At 37.9% G+C, this 18,007-nt stretch overlaps 2 protein-coding genes across 3 annotated transcripts in view; one reads left to right on the forward strand and one right to left on the reverse strand.

The window, feature by feature from the left end:
- The window catches only part of LOC141504193 (AP-3 complex subunit mu-2), a 38,907-nt gene extending 35,536 nt beyond the window's left edge, over positions 1–3,371 (forward strand). For both annotated transcript variants that reach the window (XM_074209023.1, XM_074209024.1), the window contains one exon: positions 1,220–3,371. In XM_074209023.1, the coding sequence (XP_074065124.1) occupies positions 1,220–1,320 (101 nt within the window). In that variant the 3' untranslated portion in view covers positions 1,321–3,371. The remainder of the gene's footprint in view (positions 1–1,219) is intronic.
- A 3,180-nt stretch (positions 3,372–6,551) lies between these two features.
- Positions 6,552–18,007, reverse strand: part of LOC141504195 (tissue-type plasminogen activator-like) — a 40,317-nt gene continuing 28,861 nt past the window's right edge. Inside the window, 5 exon segments of the mRNA XM_074209025.1 lie at positions 6,552–7,492; positions 11,356–11,522; positions 12,860–13,006; positions 13,318–13,454; positions 17,085–17,283. Coding sequence (XP_074065126.1) covers positions 7,334–7,492; positions 11,356–11,522; positions 12,860–13,006; positions 13,318–13,454; positions 17,085–17,283 — 809 coding nt within the window. The 3' untranslated portion in view covers positions 6,552–7,333.

The raw sequence follows: 18,007 nt of genomic DNA on the forward strand, positions 1-18,007 counted from the left end.
GAGTCAGGAGTACCTGGGTTCAAATCTGGTCTCAGACACTTAATAATTACCTAGCTGTGTGGCCTTGGGCAAGCCACTTAACCCCATTTGCCTTGCAAAAACCTAAAAAAAAATAAATCAGAAAGTTTGATATTGTATCCAATAGAGGCAAAAAAGGAAATACTGAAGTTGATTAAGAGAGACTGACATGGTCATTTCCATACTTAAGGAAAACCACTTCTAAACAGCAGCTGAGAAAAATAACTGAAGAGAGAGTTGAGGAAGGGAGACCAGACAGAAGACTTTTGTACTCATTTAGGCAAAAGATAGATGAGGGCTTGAAGTAAGATAGTAGCTGTTGGAAAAAGTGCTGAATTAAGGAAATGTTATGAAGATAGAAATGGGAAGATTTGGCAACCATTTGGATATATGAGATGAAGAAAAGTTTGGAATATTGAGGGTAATACCAGGCTTACACACAAAATTGACAAACCCTTGGTGTCTTCAACAAAAATAGAGGAAAATGGAATAGATGAGGATATGGAGGAAAGAGATAATGAATTCTATGAATATGTAGAATTTGACATATTTCTTAGATATCCAGTTTGAAATGTTCAGTAAGCAACTGCTGATGTGAGACTGAAGCTCTAAAGAAAGGCTATAGTTTGGTATATAGATTTGTCAGTTGGCTGTGTAGAGATGATAACTAAACCTATGGGTGATGAGGGTACTAAAAGAGAGTATACTAGAAGATTCTTAATTTGGCATACATAAAATTGGTTGTTTTTTAAATAATTATATGTATATATATTATATATATACATTAAAATAATTCATTCCCTCTGTTATCTTATGTATTTCATGCATTTAAAAAACATTATTCTGAGAAGGGTCCATAACCTTTACCAAACTGCCAAAGTAGTCTGTGAAACAAAAGAAGGTTAAGAACCCTGAGGTAGGGATTGAAGAGATGAGGAAGACCTAGGATAGGAACTAAGGGAATACTTCTAGTTAAGAGGCTTAATATGGATAATGATCCAGCAGAGCAGAAGAAGGAGCAGAACAGGTAAAAGGAGGAGGACCGAGGGAGAATGGTGTCCCAAAAATGCAGAGAGGGGAGAGAGTCCAGGAAAAGGTGATCAATCATGTCAAAGGTAGCATTGCTTATTATTTATCATTCTCTTTTTGTTTTCTCTCTTCTTGAAATAACACCTGTATTATATCCCTTTATTTATTTTAGGGTTGAAAGTGAACCGTCTAGATATGTATGGAGAAAAGTATAAACCATTCAAGGGCATAAAATACATGACCAAAGCTGGCAAGTTCCAAGTCCGAACCTGAAAAGAGAGTCCTGGATTGAGGGAAGAGCCACAAGTCCTGCTTCCACTTTGTCTTAGCCAGAAGTAAAGAATCAGCCTGCCTTCTGCACATCGTTTCTTCTTGGGCCAACATTCTCTCTTTTTTCTGTGTTGAATCTACTGAGCCTTTAGTCTCACTAAACAAGCCAAGGGAGAAGGAGGGTCACCAGAGAGAAGGGAATATCTAAAGTGGAATTATTGATGATTTCATTCTCAAAGAGAAGATGGGACATGGCAGATTTGTTTGACTCTCTATTTAACTCTTTATAACCTGTTTCCTGAAGAAGGCTAGCATGTGTTGTTTGCCTGACTTATCTTTCTAAAGCTAGAAAAATAGTCCTTTCTAAAAGATGGTGATAAGAAAGCTCAATCATTTGAATAATGTGAATATTAGCCAAGGAAGGGTCAACTAAGGACCTGACATCTATGGGAGGAACTGAATAAGAAATCCCTTGAAGACACTTTTGTGTAAGGGTGGTTATAATGTAGGAGGATGAATAGCATGGGAAGAAATTAAGGACCCCATTCAGAGAAGAGTGGAAAGAAATTAGAGTTGAGTTGGTCCATTTCTTGTCCATAGATTTCTCTACTTGTCAAATATTCACTAATTCACTAATATTCACTAATAAACTGGGAATTCTCAAAATTATCCATTCCTAAAATGCATAAACTCATAGGGAAAAAATTACCTTTGCTGATCTGAAATCATGTACAAATAACTCTAATGAGGTCCTGGCTGTTATTTTTAATCTTTGTATTCAGAAGAGATAAGATCTTTCATCACTGATGATGGAAAGGGAGAAGATGTCTGAGCCCTTTCCCATAGGATACTGGCTGGCAAGCTATACAATTCTCATTCCTCCTTGCCTAACCCCAAATAATTTTATTCACTACACCTTCACTAACTCTGATACCTGATTCTCTTCTAGCTTTCACAAGGTGAAGAGGGCTAGGGAAATTCGAGCTCACATATCCTAGCCTTGCTTGTTCAGGAATATTTCCACACTAGAAAAGGAAGGTTCTCTTTGGGGCATAGGTTATAAGACTAGATTCCATAAGGAAAAAAAATTGAGTTCCTTTCTTAAGGAGGTCAGAACTGGATCATGAAAAATATGCTAGGGTTGCCTAACAGTTACCTAGTCTTTGTTCTCAGTCACTGGGTGACTAAGTGGCTTGCAATTTTCCTAACTGTTCAAGGGTATATATGGTATTGATTTAGATATTTAAAAAGCCATGAACATTCATTTTTAGCTTAAATGAAGGTGCTATTCCCTGTTTCCAGGCAGGAGTAGATAGAAAGAAATGAAAGAAATCTATTTCCTGATCCTATTTTTGCTGATACTTATGTAAATTTTCAGTTTCCTATCTCTTTAGTTTTCCAGTCTTGTTTTTGCTAATGAATAGTATGTAACTTTTTATTGCACTGTATTGTTCCTCTGGGATAAACTATGCTGTGAATAGTGAAATGTGTTTCTTCCCCAACTCTCCTGGGCATTCCACTTTGTGTTTTAGGTACTATCTAAAGAGCAACCAAGTCTCACTTCAGAATCTGACTTTAGCTCAAAACCTGCTGTGGAATCCTGGGAGCTTTGGAGTTCCCCTTTTTTAGGAATTCTGTAGTATTTAGAATCACCTCTTCTCAGGTCTCTGAATGACTTCTAGGTTTCCTGGGATGAGAGTGTTATCATTGCATCATTTTTCATAGTATGACATATTCTATTATTGTTGCTTCACGTGTGTGAGTTTTTAAGTCAAAAATTCAAGAGACTGTTGTCTTTCCTCTTGAGCAACTTGTGTGAATTTCAGGCAAAACCCCCAAGGGTGGGGGGAGCATCCTCCCGAGTGCAAAGCTAAACATATAAAGGGGCAACTGTCTCATCAACTTTCATCTGTGTAATGGATCTCTGATGCATGGTGGTCCCTTCATTCCAGCTCTGTACACCAGTGGAATAAATGATGCAGGCTTGTCTCAGAACACCATGTGTTTAGCACATACAGAAGCAGATTCCCACCTAAGCTTCAATAAAGGTTAGTTTTACCAGAACACTGTGTCCAAGTGTTTTCTTTTCAAATGACCTGCTGTAACACCTGCTAAAAATGCATGGAAGCCAGAGTATTGAACAAATGTTCAAAGGACAGGGCTTAGTATCCCAACCCAGTTACCCTATGATCATGGACAAATCACATGGACAAGTGAATTTCTTCATTCATAAAATGAGGGAGTTGAACTATATGCTCTCTAACATGTCTTCTAGTTCTAAACCTATGTATGACACTATGAATGTCCCATCAAAGGAAATTCTTAATGGTAACATATAATGACTAAGTCATTATATTTTACTATATATGTAAGTTTAGATGCCTACTGTTCTTGTCTAAAAAAATCTCAAAGTACTTTTGTTTTTGATAGGGTCTCCTATCAAGCTGGGTAGTATTAACCTCATTTTATGGTCATATTTATATGTTTTGCTAAGGGTCTCTGAGTTAATGACAAGTCCAGATCTAAGAATTTAGATCTAGTTCCTAATACAGCAGCACCTTCTTGTTAACTTGTGCTTACACCATTAATTAGAATAACAGTGCAGATTACCATCCTCTAGAGAGAGACTGTCACTGAGGGCCTCAGAATTGTTAGTTGCATTAACCCAGTCTGTAAAAATTCACTTAAGTAAATACCTAGGGGGTTGCTGTCAGTAAGTATTAAGTTTGACTATGTTCTGAGAGTTACAAACAAAACAAGGTCCCCTCAAAGAGCTTACATTCTAATGGGACATGTAAAGTGTGTAAGAGGACAGAAAGGAACCTTATTGGGGATGGCACTAGCACTGGGTGAACCAGGAAAGACCTCCTTAGATGGAAGAGATGATGCTTGAGCTGAGTCCTGTGGAACTCTGGGATTCTCCAAACCAAAGGATGGTGGGGGGCATTCTAAACATGAGGAGTATCCAGGGAGTGCCCAAGGCACAGTCAGGGTCGGGAGATGAAGTATCCTGGTTGGATCATGGAGTAGATGGAAAGTAAATGGAAAGTAGAGGAGCAGACAGGAAAGTTAGGAAGAGTTTCAAATGCCAAACAAAGATCTTTCAGTTTGATCCTGGAGGGAATAGGTAGACTTATGTTAATCAAGAAGGAGCTGGCATGGCCAGATACAACACAGAACAGTAGTCCCACTATTGTGCACCAGTCACAGATTTCTCTTGGCATGTCCACACCCAGTCTTTCCATGTTAGTAGCTTTTAAATGAGCCAAGATATTTCGATAGAAATAAATGTAACTGGAAGACATGTTACAAAACTAGCACTTTATTTCTCTGACCAGTAGGTGGTGACTCAATGCCAGCAACAAGCAAATGATTGAAAATATTTTGTATTTTAAGGGGGAGTTTAACTTCAAGCTCTGAAACTTCCTCAAAATGCTAACACTAGGGAGCTTTGTTAAACCAATTCTTTGACTCAAAGCTGTATGAGAAGCCTAGGACATGCATTGATAGGCAGGCCTAGGATTATGGACCAGCTTCAGTCATCTATGGCGGTCTCTTTCCCTTTTGTTCAATGAGCCTCCCAGCACCATTGCCAGAAAATCATCCTTAATTCACTGGTCGTGGCAGCTTTCTTCTTTAGAAGCCATGTGTTCATTAGTGATAGGAAGAAGAAATGTTTGATTCCCTTCTCTGCCTTTCCCCTCTCCCTGCTTTGGATATTTCACCCTGAATCATCCTGCCCAAAGCCGACTTAAACAAGAGGGTTGCTAACAGATCACATCATGCTGTTTGAGGACATTTTAGCCCAACTCACATGACCCCTTCTTGCTGGGCTCCGTGTCTGCCCTATAACTGAGTCAGTGACCTTTTCCGAGCTATTGTCTCTACATAGTCTGTGGTTTCCAGGACTTCACTCAGAGGAATGTTGGAGTCTTTTAACTTTGCATTTCCATCCCAGGAGGCCATACTTCTTCAGTTCATTTCATTAAACCAGAGTGTCCGAACAAAGCCTGCCCCAAGCATGGTGTGGTGGGGGTGGGAATGGGGATGGGGGTGGGGACCGCTCGAATTCTCGCCAGATGCAGTGGCCTGGGATTCTTGCCACACTGCTCTCCTCGATCTATGTTTTTTTTTTTTCTTAAATGGCTCAGTTGCATGTCTGGCACGGGTTCAGGGAAAGCTAAAACCTAAAGTAAAAAAAACTATCACTCAAGTTTCTGTGGTCTGCGTGTATTTAAATGGCTTTGGGGACTAAATTTTCAGACAAGTTCTTTTTTCCTAAATTGTGCCCTAGGCTTCAAACAGTAAAGAGCCTCTCTCTTTCTCTCTTTTTCTCCTCTTTTTTTAGCTGAACCTGCTTTTCTACTAAGAAAATGCTGAACTGAACAGTTCTGACAGTATCTCAAGAGATAGTAGAAAACTGTCACCTTCCCTCTCTCCTTTCTCTCTCTGCAACTGTGTCAGCATATATTCAACCGCTAGGACCGGATCATCAGTTTTATTCTTAGATACAGGGTGTTGTTGACTCCAGAGACAATAAAACCAGGCTGCGAGGAGGAGGAGGAGGAGGAGGAGGAGGAGGAGGAGGAGGAGGAGGAGGGCTAGGCTGCATCTGTGAGCAAAGGTAAACTGGAAATAAGGGGAACAGAAAGTAAAGTTTATATCTTCCACATGGGGGAGAGGGAGTTACAGGTATGGCACCCCTCCTCATGATCTAAAAGATCTGAGTATAAATTATTGGCCCTCCCTTTGTACCAGAAAAGAAATCTGAATTGTGTATTCAAAGATAATATATGTTGATATTATACAATAATATAAATATTTGTATATATTATATATTTCTGAGTGTCTCAACATTTCTTTGTCATCTGCTGGCCTTTGCCTTTCATCTACAACTTCTGCAAACTCCCTCCCCAGATTTCCATTTAATTTCTTATGCTGACCCATGATATATTGAACCACAACTGCAATAGTTGTAATATAAAAGGGATAACTGTACTTGAGTACAATATTTCTGAAATTGATTCTTTCCCCCGAAGGTTTCATATTATCTCCTCTGACCCAGACCAACATTAGGGCTTATAGGTATGTCATCAAGGCTAAACTTAGATCTAAGACAAAGTGAACTTACAAAAGCTTCCCAATAGTTGGATAGGGAGCTGAATACTACCACTCCATGATGGGTGACAAAATACCCAGTACTGTTTATAACATTATGAAAAATATATCTTTTTATTATATTGAAGAAATATGGTACAGAATTATATCAATAATGAATACAAGCAAAAATATGGATTGATAGCTATAAATATGGTGAAGAGATCAGTCACTAAAATGAAACAACTTCAGCCCAACTAAAAAAAAGCAGATTAAAAAGTATTAACACATGAAAAGATTTACCTTGTCCCCAGAAGCCAGGGATGTCATATAGCAGTTGTCAAACGGGGAAAAGAAACCATAGCAACATTGGAATTTTTTTGAAGGGCTTTTCATGAGAAAACCAAAACCCTGTACTGGCCAACCAGTTGGTCACTGTTTCCTTAAGTCCCAGTGGGGCATTCCCTGGATCCCCTAGAACACTGTCTTAATAATATACTTCCCCCCCTTTTTTTGTCTTTCCTTATTTCTCACTATGGTGACTTTTTTATCTTTGTGATCCCATTTTTCTAACCTCATGCGTTTTCTTCTCCCCATCTTCCAGTCAGCTTGTCTGTCAGTCTGTCCCTAGGTGGTGGTATTTCCCCAGGGTGATTGCAATTCATCTTTCTGTGTCTCCTTCTGACAGAGTGCAAATTAAAACCAAAATTGAACTCCTGATAACTTCCAAAGTGGAAAAGTACCTTAGAAAATATATGCTCACTCCTACTTCTTCCTCTCCAATTTTCACTGTATGACAGCTAATGGAGAAATCTGATTTTCAAAAAATAACTGCATTTTAATTTCTTCAGTGCTTCTTCTGAGAGGGAAGTAGGTGGGAGACCATTAAATGATGAGGACATTTGCATTTTTAAATTGGTCACAGTTTCCTCTTGTCCTCGATCCACTTGAGGTAATTGATAACCTTGGTGTAGACCCCTGGTACTTCTTTCTCTCCACATCCTATTCCCCAGCTGATGATCCCAATCAGATGCATGCGGTCATTCTTCATACACACAAGAGGACCTCCAGAGTCACCCTGCAATGGGAAGATAAATTAATCATCCATCTTTGTCACACAGATAGTTCTGCCATCATGTTTGGAGATTTCAAGAAGTATTGTTAATTTTGAATACTTCTTAATTTAATAATAATAATAAATAATAATAATGTCCTTCAATCTTGTAAAAGACTCTGACATCAAGGAAGTGGTCATGGCAGATATGTAATCTGGATTAAAGTAAGGATTAAAGGGGAGGGGTAAAAATAGAAGAGACCTCCTGAAGAAGGCAGAAGCTAAATTGGGTCTTGAAGGAAGCCAAAAGAAAGGGATGAAGAGGAAAGACCTTCCAGACATGAAGCACAGTCAGAGAAAAAATCACAGATGCAAGAGACATAGTGTCATACATAGAAAGTAGTAAAGCATAAGAACTTTGGAAAGGTAGGAAGGAGTCATGGTGTGGGTTTGGCTCCAGAAGTTGGGAGCAGAGAGTTCTCTGATCACCCCCATTAAGAAATAATTGCAAGATTTCTACTCTGAAAACCTTTCAAAAAAAAGAAAAAAATTCCTATTTCCAGTGTGACCTTGGACATAGCATCTAACTACATTAAAGTCTTCATTTCCTCATCTATAGAAGGAAGTAGTTATATTAGATGGCCTAATTGCTTTATGTGCTAATAAGTAGTGTAATTGGGATTTAAACCCAGGTATTTTGTCTCCCAAGTTCAGGCAAGCCATCAAGGTAAAATGGGAAGAACTCTAGATCTGAAGTCAAGGGAATTTTTTTTTAAACTAATTCTCTGTGTGTGACTATATTCCAGGCCTGGTAGTACCAAGCAGTTTATAAATATTATCTCATCTGATCCTCACAACAACCCTAGTGCTATTATTATTTTCATTTTACAGTTGAGGAAATGAAGGCAATAAAAGGTTAAGAGACTTGCCCAGGGTCACATAGCTAGTAAGTATTGACATCCAATTTGAACTTGGGTCTTCTGACTCTAGACTCAGTGTTCTATCCATCCAACTGTTTAGCTGTCTCTAATTGCTGGGGCAATTAAAATTACCTCCCCCAGTCTCAATTTCCTCATCTATAAAATAAGGCTGTTGTACTAGAAATCTCATATGTCCTTTCCCATTCTGATTCTAATGATCCTTAGAAAGACCTCAAAGATCACTTGGTCTAACTCCCTCAGTCAATAACAGAACTGGAATTCAGTCCCCAGGCCTCTGAATACAAATCCAGAGTGTTCTTTCCATATAGAGCCAGCTGACAATGCTGAATCATCAGTTTGTGCCCAGCACCATGTTACTAGAGAATGGAAGTCCTCTGCCACAGATGAATGCCAGCCCACATAACTCCTGGACAATTTGTCTTTTAGGAGTTTCAGTTGGTTGATTGTGCCCTTTTGCTGCTGTTGTTCCAAAATGAATTATTTCTCTAGGACATAAAATCTATATCCTTAGTCCCAGCTTCCTAACTTCCTTGAGGTTCTTTGAAAAACTTTGTATCTCTGACAATTGGCACAGTACTCTAAATATTGTTGGTACTTTCAGAGTAGAAATCTTGCAACTATTTCTTAAGTAATGGGGGTGATCAGAGAACTATCTGCTACCAACTTCTGGAGCCAAACCTGCACTGTGGCTCCTTCCTACTTTCCCAAAATTCTTATGCTTTACTTCTTTCCATGTACTGTATGATTCAGATAGTATTTTCCTTGCACATGAAAGATACTACATCTCCTGCATCTAATGATTTTTCTCCATCTGACCATAATGTCTGGAATAAGACTTCTTCCTCATCCCTTTCTTTTGACTTCCTTGGCTTCGAGTTGGTGCTAATCAATGATAAGCACTTATGAAGTGCCTAGTGTGCCAATTTTTGTCTCTTTTTAAATTTATTTTTCCAATTTTTTATGGAGATAATTTTCAACATGCATTTTTTAGTTTTTAGTCTTTATAAAAATGAAATATTCCTTATTATTCTATTAAGTAAAATAACATGTAAGAAACTGCAAGGCGGTAGTAAATAGAGTGCTGAGTCTGGAGCCAAGAAGCCCTGAGTTCAAATGTCACTTGATATATTTATTAGCTGTGTGATTCTAGGCAGGTCTGTCTGCCTCAGATTCCTCCCCTTTTAATAACAGCACCTTCTTCTCAGGGCAGTTGTGCAGATAAAACAAGATAACATTTGTAAAGTATTCTAGGCCTTTAATAAATGCTTGTTCCCTTTTCCTTAATAAATACGGATTCCAGTAACATGACAGTGCAAAGGATAGAGTGTGGGACTTACAGCGTAAGACCCAATTTGGAATCTGGCCTCAGACACTTAATAGACAACCATTTAAACTATTTATGCCTTATTTTTTTCATTTATGAAATGATCATGATAATAGCAGCTTTGACTATTGTGATGAAGATCAAATGAAATCATATTTATAATGTGCTGGCAAGCTTTAAAGTGCTATATAAGTATTATTATTATTATTTTAATAAGTTTTTATTGATGTCTTCTGTTATACCTGGTATTCCTTCATTCACTATAATTGTTAAGCACTTGAAGGTTTATAAAGCGGTTTATAATGTTATCTTATTTAATCCTCACAACATACCTATTAATTCCATTTTCCAGGGAGAATCTAAGGCCAAAAGAATGCCCAGGTCACACAGTAAATGCTGCAGGCAGGATTTGAACTCAAGGTTTCCTGACTCCAGGTGCAACATTAATCTACTATACCATCTAGCTATTCCTAGGTGAATATGGTTTAGTATTTTTTAGGTGGGGGACCATTAGTTGAGAAAGTTCAAAATAGGTTTCCATAAGAACTAGCACTTGAACTGAGCTTAGAAGATGACAAAGGAAAGGCTTCCATGTATAAAAGTTTTTATTCTCTTTCCTTTCACTGATTTCAATCATTTTAGTCATATTCGATTCTACATGACCCCATTTAGAGTTTTCTTGGCAAAGGTTCTGTAGCAGTTTGCTGTTTCCTTTTCTAGTTCATTTTAGAGATTAAAAAAACTGAGGCAAACAGTGACTTGGCCAGGGTCATACAGCTAGGAAGTGTCTGAATTCAGATTTGAACTCAGGTCTTTTTGCCTCCAGGCCTAGTATTGTTTCCACTTTGCACTACATCACTGCCTAAAGCTCCTGCTCCTTTTCAAAGGAGCTACTCATTTCCCAGCAACTTGTAGAAATCAGGAATCTCTCATATAACTTCCAGCATATTAGAGCTAGAAGAAACCTCTCATTTTACAGATACAGATTTGAGGCCCAGAGAGAGGAAATGACAAATAATAGTTATAACCTTAGCTAACATTTTTATAGTGCTTACTCTAGTCAAAGCCCTATGCTAAGCACTTTACACTATGATCTCACAACTAAGTAAATAGAAGGACCAGTAACTAAACCAGGTGGACACTGGACCTTCAGCCAAGGTTCTCTTCCCAAGTTCAGCCCTCTTTCCATTGGATCACATTGCCCCTGTTTGTATTTCATTTTTTCTTTGCATCATTGAATTCACTAAATGGATTTGAAGGGAATCCAGCACAAGGTGGGGTTTCCTTTCCAGAAACTAAGGAAATTTCTTATAATTTATTTAGTTTAGGACTCTTTGATATTTTTCTACCACTAGTCTCAAGGGCTTTCACCTATCTCCCTGAGGTTTACATTGACTTCTTGAGACTGAATGCATTTATTTCATTCTAACTGTCGTTTTCCTGGTTTAAATTATCTTTTCCTATACTGTAGTCTACTGCACTGTACTGTACTGTACTATACTATATTACACTACACTACACTACACTACACTACACTACACTACACTACACTACACTACACTACACTACACTACACTACACTATACTATAGTAATCTGAGTGAGGGAGAAAAACCTATTTACCTGGCAGGCATCATGTAGGTTTACTTCCATTCCCCCAGTTCTTGTGTCCCCAGCACAGAACATGTTCTCTGTGACTGTTTTATTAAACAGATGACGTGATGTGCAGCGGGAGGCTGGGAACAGACGTACATGGGCTTCCTTGAGTCTTTCAGAGTAGTAAGGAGAAGCTGCAAGAGAGAGAGAAATGGCTTCATAGTTTCTGGTATAACCTTGGTTCCTTCCTACAAAAAAGAAATGGGATTATTTCTCAAACCTTACCATCTGCAGAGTGCTAGACATCTCACATAATTACTCTTTTTATTGTGAACTTAATTATCAATATAAACATTTCAATATATGAGGAAAAGCAAAAAGGAAGATGCTAAGTACATTGCTGTTGATCAGACATATCTGATTCTTCACGACTCTGTGTTTCATATTATGCCAATACTGTCCATGGGACAATACCATCCAGAGAAAGAACTATGGAGTCTGAATGTAGACTATTTTTACCTTTTAAATTTTTTTATGTTTTATGTTTTTTCCTTTTTTCTGATTCTTCTTTCACAACATGACTAATATGGAAATATGTTTAAGATAGTTATACATGTATAACCTATATCAGGTTACTTGTTGTCAAGAGGAGGGAGAAAAATATGGAACTCAAATTCCTACAAAAAATCATAAATGTTGAAAATTATCTTTGCATATAGTTGGGAAAAAATAATTAATTAAAAAAAAATACTGTCCTTGGGGCTTTCATGGCAAAGACACTGGAATGTTGCCATTTTCTTCTCCAAGGGATTAACACAAACAGAGGCTAAGTGACTTGCCCAGGGTCACATAACTATTGAGTGTCTGAGGCTAGATTTGAACTCAGAACTTCCTCACTTCAGGTCCAGTGTTTTTTCCCACTGTGCCACTTAGTTACCTCTTATCAATATGTCTAGTTTGAGTTTTAAAAGTGAATGTTAAATTTATCAAAGTTGTAACAAAATTGGCCTGTTTGTTTTCTCTTTCTGTGTATTTCCAAAAAGGGTTTTATTCATGCTTTTTCTTTTAGTATCTGTAGCCTACTCACTGACTCACTGACTTCTCCCCTGACCCCAGGCCCAATAGAAGCCTGCCTTTTAACACATTAGACAATAAAATATATCAGCAAGTTCACTATTTCTGAAATTATATGTCTCATCTTAAACCTCCAGTCCATCCCTTCTCTGCCAAGAGGTGAGAAGTATGCTAAAAATTACTCTTCAAAAAGCACTTTCATAGTCATTCTCTCTTCTGATCTGCAATATTGCTCTAAGGTAGGTAAGCACAGTGTCATTGGACAAAGAGAGGTACAAGTAAAGAAACAGATTTGATAACTTGCTGAAAGTCCCAGGGAGGGAGGGAGTGGGCAGTGACTAGACTCCCAATCTCCTGACTCTTTGTCTTCTGGGTTCACTATACTACTGCATCTCACAGTGGTCTACAGAATCATTATGGTTAGAAACTCCCTATGACCAGTGGGCATCATACTTACTCTCTGAGTGTTTGCCATAGCCAGACAGCTCACATTCTGTCCAGTCAGGGATTTGCAATCCTGCATCAGGAAGGCAGACAGTGCGGACTGAGTTGGTTTCCTGGGCACACTGTAGTGAGTCAGATTTAGATCTCAGCTGCAAGAGAGCTGAGAAGAGAAACAAGGTGGAATATGCTTAAGTACTATGTATAAATTCTCTCTGTCTCTCTTCCCCTCTCCCCACCTCTCTCTCTCTCTCTCTCTCTCTCTCTCTCTCTCTCTCTCTCTCTCTCTCTCACACACACACACACACACACACACACTCTCTCTCTCTCTCTCTCTCTCTCTCTCTCTCTCTCTCTCTCTCTCTCTCTCTCTCTTCCATTTTCAGAAAACAAGGACCTAGAAAGGGTGGGCACACATATGTTGAAAAGACTTAGATTTTAGAGGGAGGAAATTTTAGGGAATGTCCATCTTACCAATATCATTGTCAAAAGTCTCTGGAACAAATTTTTCATGGATAATGTATTTTTGTACTTCAAACTCTTGTTCATTTTCTTCTTTCTTCTCCCGGTAGGTCCTGCCTAGAATTACCCTAAGTTCATGGGCTTTCAAACTGTTGGGGAAAAAAAAAAGATCTTAATACTAAATCCTAGATGACTATTGTCACAAAAAATTCTTAGGTGACCATATGAACAGGAAAGATTGGAAATCCAATTAAAAAATATTAAATGCCTACTATATATACTGGGGCAGCTAGGTTTTGTGGTGGATAGAGTGCAGGACCTGAAGTCAGAAAGACTCATCTTGAATTCAAATCTAGCCTCTGAAATGTACTAATTGTGTGATCCAGACAAATGACTTAACCCAGTTTGCCCCAGTTTCCTCATCTGTAAAATGAACTGAAGAAGGAAATGGAAAACTACTTCAGTATCTTTTCCAAGATAACCCCCCAAAATGAGGTTAAATGACTGAACAACAAAAACAACACTATGTAATCTTGGTGCTAGAGTTACAAAGTTAAAATGAAAGTCATTGCCCTCAAGCCTCTTACACTCTATTAGAGGGATGCAACCTAAATGCAAATATGTAGATGTGAAGTATATTCAAAGATACAAGGTAATACAGAATAATATCAAGAGGGAAAGATAAAGCAATTTCATAACTGGAGCAAACAGAAAAAAACTCATGTAGGAGGTTTTATCTAAGCTGCCCATTGAAATAAAATAGGGGGGTTTTATGAGATTGAGATGAGGAGAGTTTATATTTCAGACATGAGGGATTATTTGAGCCAAGACAAGAAGGCAAAAGGAAATAAATGTTGTAATTATTTTTTTGCAAACTTCTTCTTTTACAACATGACTAATATGGAAACAAGCTTTATGTGATCATACATATATAACCTATATCAAATTGCTTAACATCTTGGGGGGGGGGAAGGAGGGCAGGGAGAGAGAGAGAGAGAAAATTTTGAAGACAAAATATTATTTTAAAAAATGAATGCAGGGCAGCTAGGTGGTACAGTGGATAGAGCACCGGCCCTGGAGTCAGGAAGACCTAAGTTCAAATTCAGCCTCAGACACTTAATAATTACCTGGCTGTGTGGCTTTGGGCAAGTCACTTAACCCCATTGCACTTAACCCCCATTTGAAAAACAAAAACAAAACAAACAAAAATAAATAAATGCTAAAAATTGACTTTACATGCAATTGGAAAAAATAAAATACTATTTAAATTATAAATGGCAAATATTTAGAAAAATAAATGAAAATATTTTTAAAAAGTAAAGAAATATTTATTGACTTGACATGGAATCTTGTATACAAAGATCAAATAAGGTCAGTTTGAAACAGAAAATATGCAAAGGGGAACAAAAGGAAATAAGACTGAAAAGGTAGGTGAGAGTCAAATTGATTGCACGGGGATTTAAATGCTAGATTGAAATTGTTTGTATTTTATCCAATGGGCAATTAGGAACTATTGAAGATTTTTTTAAAATAGGGAATACCATTTTATTTTGTTTTGTTGAAGGGATACTGGATTTAGGAATGACTGAAGGCAGAGGGACCAACTAGAAGACTAATTAATGTTACCGCAGGGCTGAAGTAGGATAGAGTCTATGGGAGTAGAAATATGGGGACAGTAGTGAGAGTTGTGGAGGGACGATTGACTAGTTTTAGAGTATGTTTTGAATATAAGGGTTGATGAAGAGAAGAATCAGAAGGCTCCAAAGTTGTGAACCTTGGTAACTAGAAAGATAGCGGTACCATCATCAGAAACAGAGAAATTTGGAGAGAAGGATTTGTGAAAGAAAATGAGTTGCTTTGGCCATGCTGAGGTTGATATGCCTGTGAAACATTTAAGAGGAGATGTCTGATAGGCAGATGAAGTAGGCAGTTGATGATATATGTGACTAGAATTCAGAAAGAACTTAAGTTTTATATACCACTGAGAAGGAACAAGAAGATCCCATGGTAGCCTAAGATCTTAAATGTTCAACTCTTCAGGTGAATTTTGGCAAAACCTTCAGAAGCTTTCTTGAAGAATTGATCCCCTTAGAGAACATTAGACCTCTGGTGTTACTTGCTTTATTCCTTAACACAATAGTGTGAATCCTTTCTTGGCTCAAAAGATTAAGTATGTCATCACCAGTTTGTAATGCAATGAGCATGTCCCATGATGTGGAAATAGTCCAATGGGAAGGGGAAAAAAAAACTTATAACTCAGTCTGCCTAACCCCATGCTATTTTTATTTTTTGCATTTGGTCTTAAATTCTGTGATGGAGTTAGGGAAGAAGAGTCAATATACAGCAACCCAAAAGATATATCCTTTGAACTTTTTATTTAAATTTTGAAAAAAAAATTATTGATTGATGTCTTTTGTTTTACACACCAATCATTCACTGCAGCTATCTATACCTCTGTACACACCACACCACACACACACACACACACACACACACACACACACATACACACACACACACACACACAGAGAAACCTTTTTAATAACAACAATTTAAAAATATTAAGCAGAAATGACCAACATGATAACATTCTGTACCTAAGAATATGACTCCTCTAAGAAGAGGAAAGTGTGTAATCCACCTAATCTCCAGAACCAAGATTGGTCATTGCAAAACTCATTATTTAGTGACTGCTTAGGGTTATTTGTATTTTTAATTGTTTTTAGAAATAGTGTATTTGAACAGTTCAGTTTCCTCACCTATAAAATGGGATTTTATATTAGTTTCTAAAGTTCCCCTCTAGCTCTCAATCCTATGTTTTGTATGAACCATTCTCTCATCTCTGAATTCTAATCTATTATTGAAAACCATGTGAAGAGAAAGGGGCTCAAAAACAATAAAAAATTATAATTAATAAAAATTGAAGTAATGGAAGTATACTCCCAAGTTCCTGTATGATTTAAATTAATTTCCTATTATCACTCAACTCTCTTTTATTTTTTTCCTATTACCTTTAGAAAAGAATCTAGGGGAAAAAAAGTTATTTTGTTGATGTGAATAAACCAGTTGGACTGTCACCAAGGGATAATGAGAAATTGTTCAATGTCTTACATTGCAAGCAGTTTCAAGAGATTTGAGCCCAAGTTTTGGAGACTTCCATTCTTCAACTCTGCAACTTCCCCCACCCCCCACTACTATTCAAGATTGTTTAATGATTCCCAAGATTATACAGCTGACACTGATTACTAAGGTGACTGTAAATTTCCCAATCTCCTGAAATCAGTCATAATAATACGGAACAGTTCCAAACTAGGAAATGGAATAAACTATCCAGCTCTGTTCTCCTAAGACTGGTCCAGAACTAGACATCTTCATGCACTGAAGATAGTTGAGCTGTAGAAAAACATAATGGCACAATTGATGGAGAGGTGGCCTTAAAGTCGAGAAGACCTGGGTTTCATGTCCACTTATGACACATACTGGTGATGTGTCTGGGAAGTCACCTAACTTCTCAATATGCCTAGACAATTTCCTAAGACTATAATTTATGGAATAATTTTTCCATCTGAAGTGGAAGAAGGAGTTTCCTCTCCTCCGGAATTTCCCTACACATTAATGAAATCATAGGTCTAGTCCAAAAAAAAAGAAAATTAAGAATGGCTACAGATAAATTGCCATTCCCTTAGATGAATATTCCCCTGGCTATCAGATGTCCTTAAAAGTTTCCTCTGGTTTCATCATCCAGAGAAGAATAACTTGTGAGTTTTCCTTATTCTTACCTCTCCTGAAAGCAGTGGGCTGCAGAGAGAACCCAGCAGGAATCAATCAGTATTCCTCCACACAGAAAACGTGTTGTCCCAGGGGTTCGCCGGTTCATGGCCAAGATGGCAGCCTGCCAAGGATGAGAGGTGATGTCAGTGAAGAGGCCTCCTTTAATTCGGAACTGGCTTTCTTTATACTGCCGTTTGCCACAATTAGCTAGGAAAAAAGCACAATACAAAGAAAAAGAAGGTCAGACCTTGCAAAGGACTACAAGAGTTCTTGGGAACTCATTTAAGTTCCCAATTTTTGTATTCTGAACTCTAGCAAAATAGTTTCAATATGCTTACAAAATGATGAAAACGTCTACAGGAAATGTTATTCATCTAGCAAACAATGCTTTCTCTTCTCTCTCTTCTCATTTCCTATATCTTCTCTCCCTTCCTCTCTACTCTTTCTTCTCTCTTCTCTTCTTTTCTCCTTTCCTCTCCTCTCCAAATTCTACCTATCTTTCATGACCCAATTTGAATACCACCACTTCTGTAAACTGCATCAGGTCACAGCAATCTCTTCCCTGCCCTCAAGGAACTTATATCCTACTGGGAGAGAGAAGAGATAAACTGTGATTGCAAATAAGAAAATATGGCATATACAAAATAATACAAAGTAATTGGGAGGCACTAAGAACTGGAGTAAATTAGGAAAGCTCTCTCAAATGAGGTGGTACTTGAGCCAAGGCTTGAGGGGAACTAGGAAACTGAAAGAGAATGGCTCCAGCCTACCTTTCCATGCTTCTTGTACCCTATTCTCCTTCATGGACACTGCCTTCTAGACAAACTGGTACGCTTGCTATTCCCTAATACTCATCTCCTACCTCCACTCTCCTCTCTCTATCTCATAGAATTCCTAGCTTTCATTAGAGATCACCTAATCTCCTCAGTTA

Source organism: Macrotis lagotis, chromosome 1 (genome assembly GCF_037893015.1).
Source record: "Macrotis lagotis isolate mMagLag1 chromosome 1, bilby.v1.9.chrom.fasta, whole genome shotgun sequence".
Lineage (NCBI taxonomy): Eukaryota > Metazoa > Chordata > Mammalia > Peramelemorphia > Peramelidae > Macrotis > Macrotis lagotis.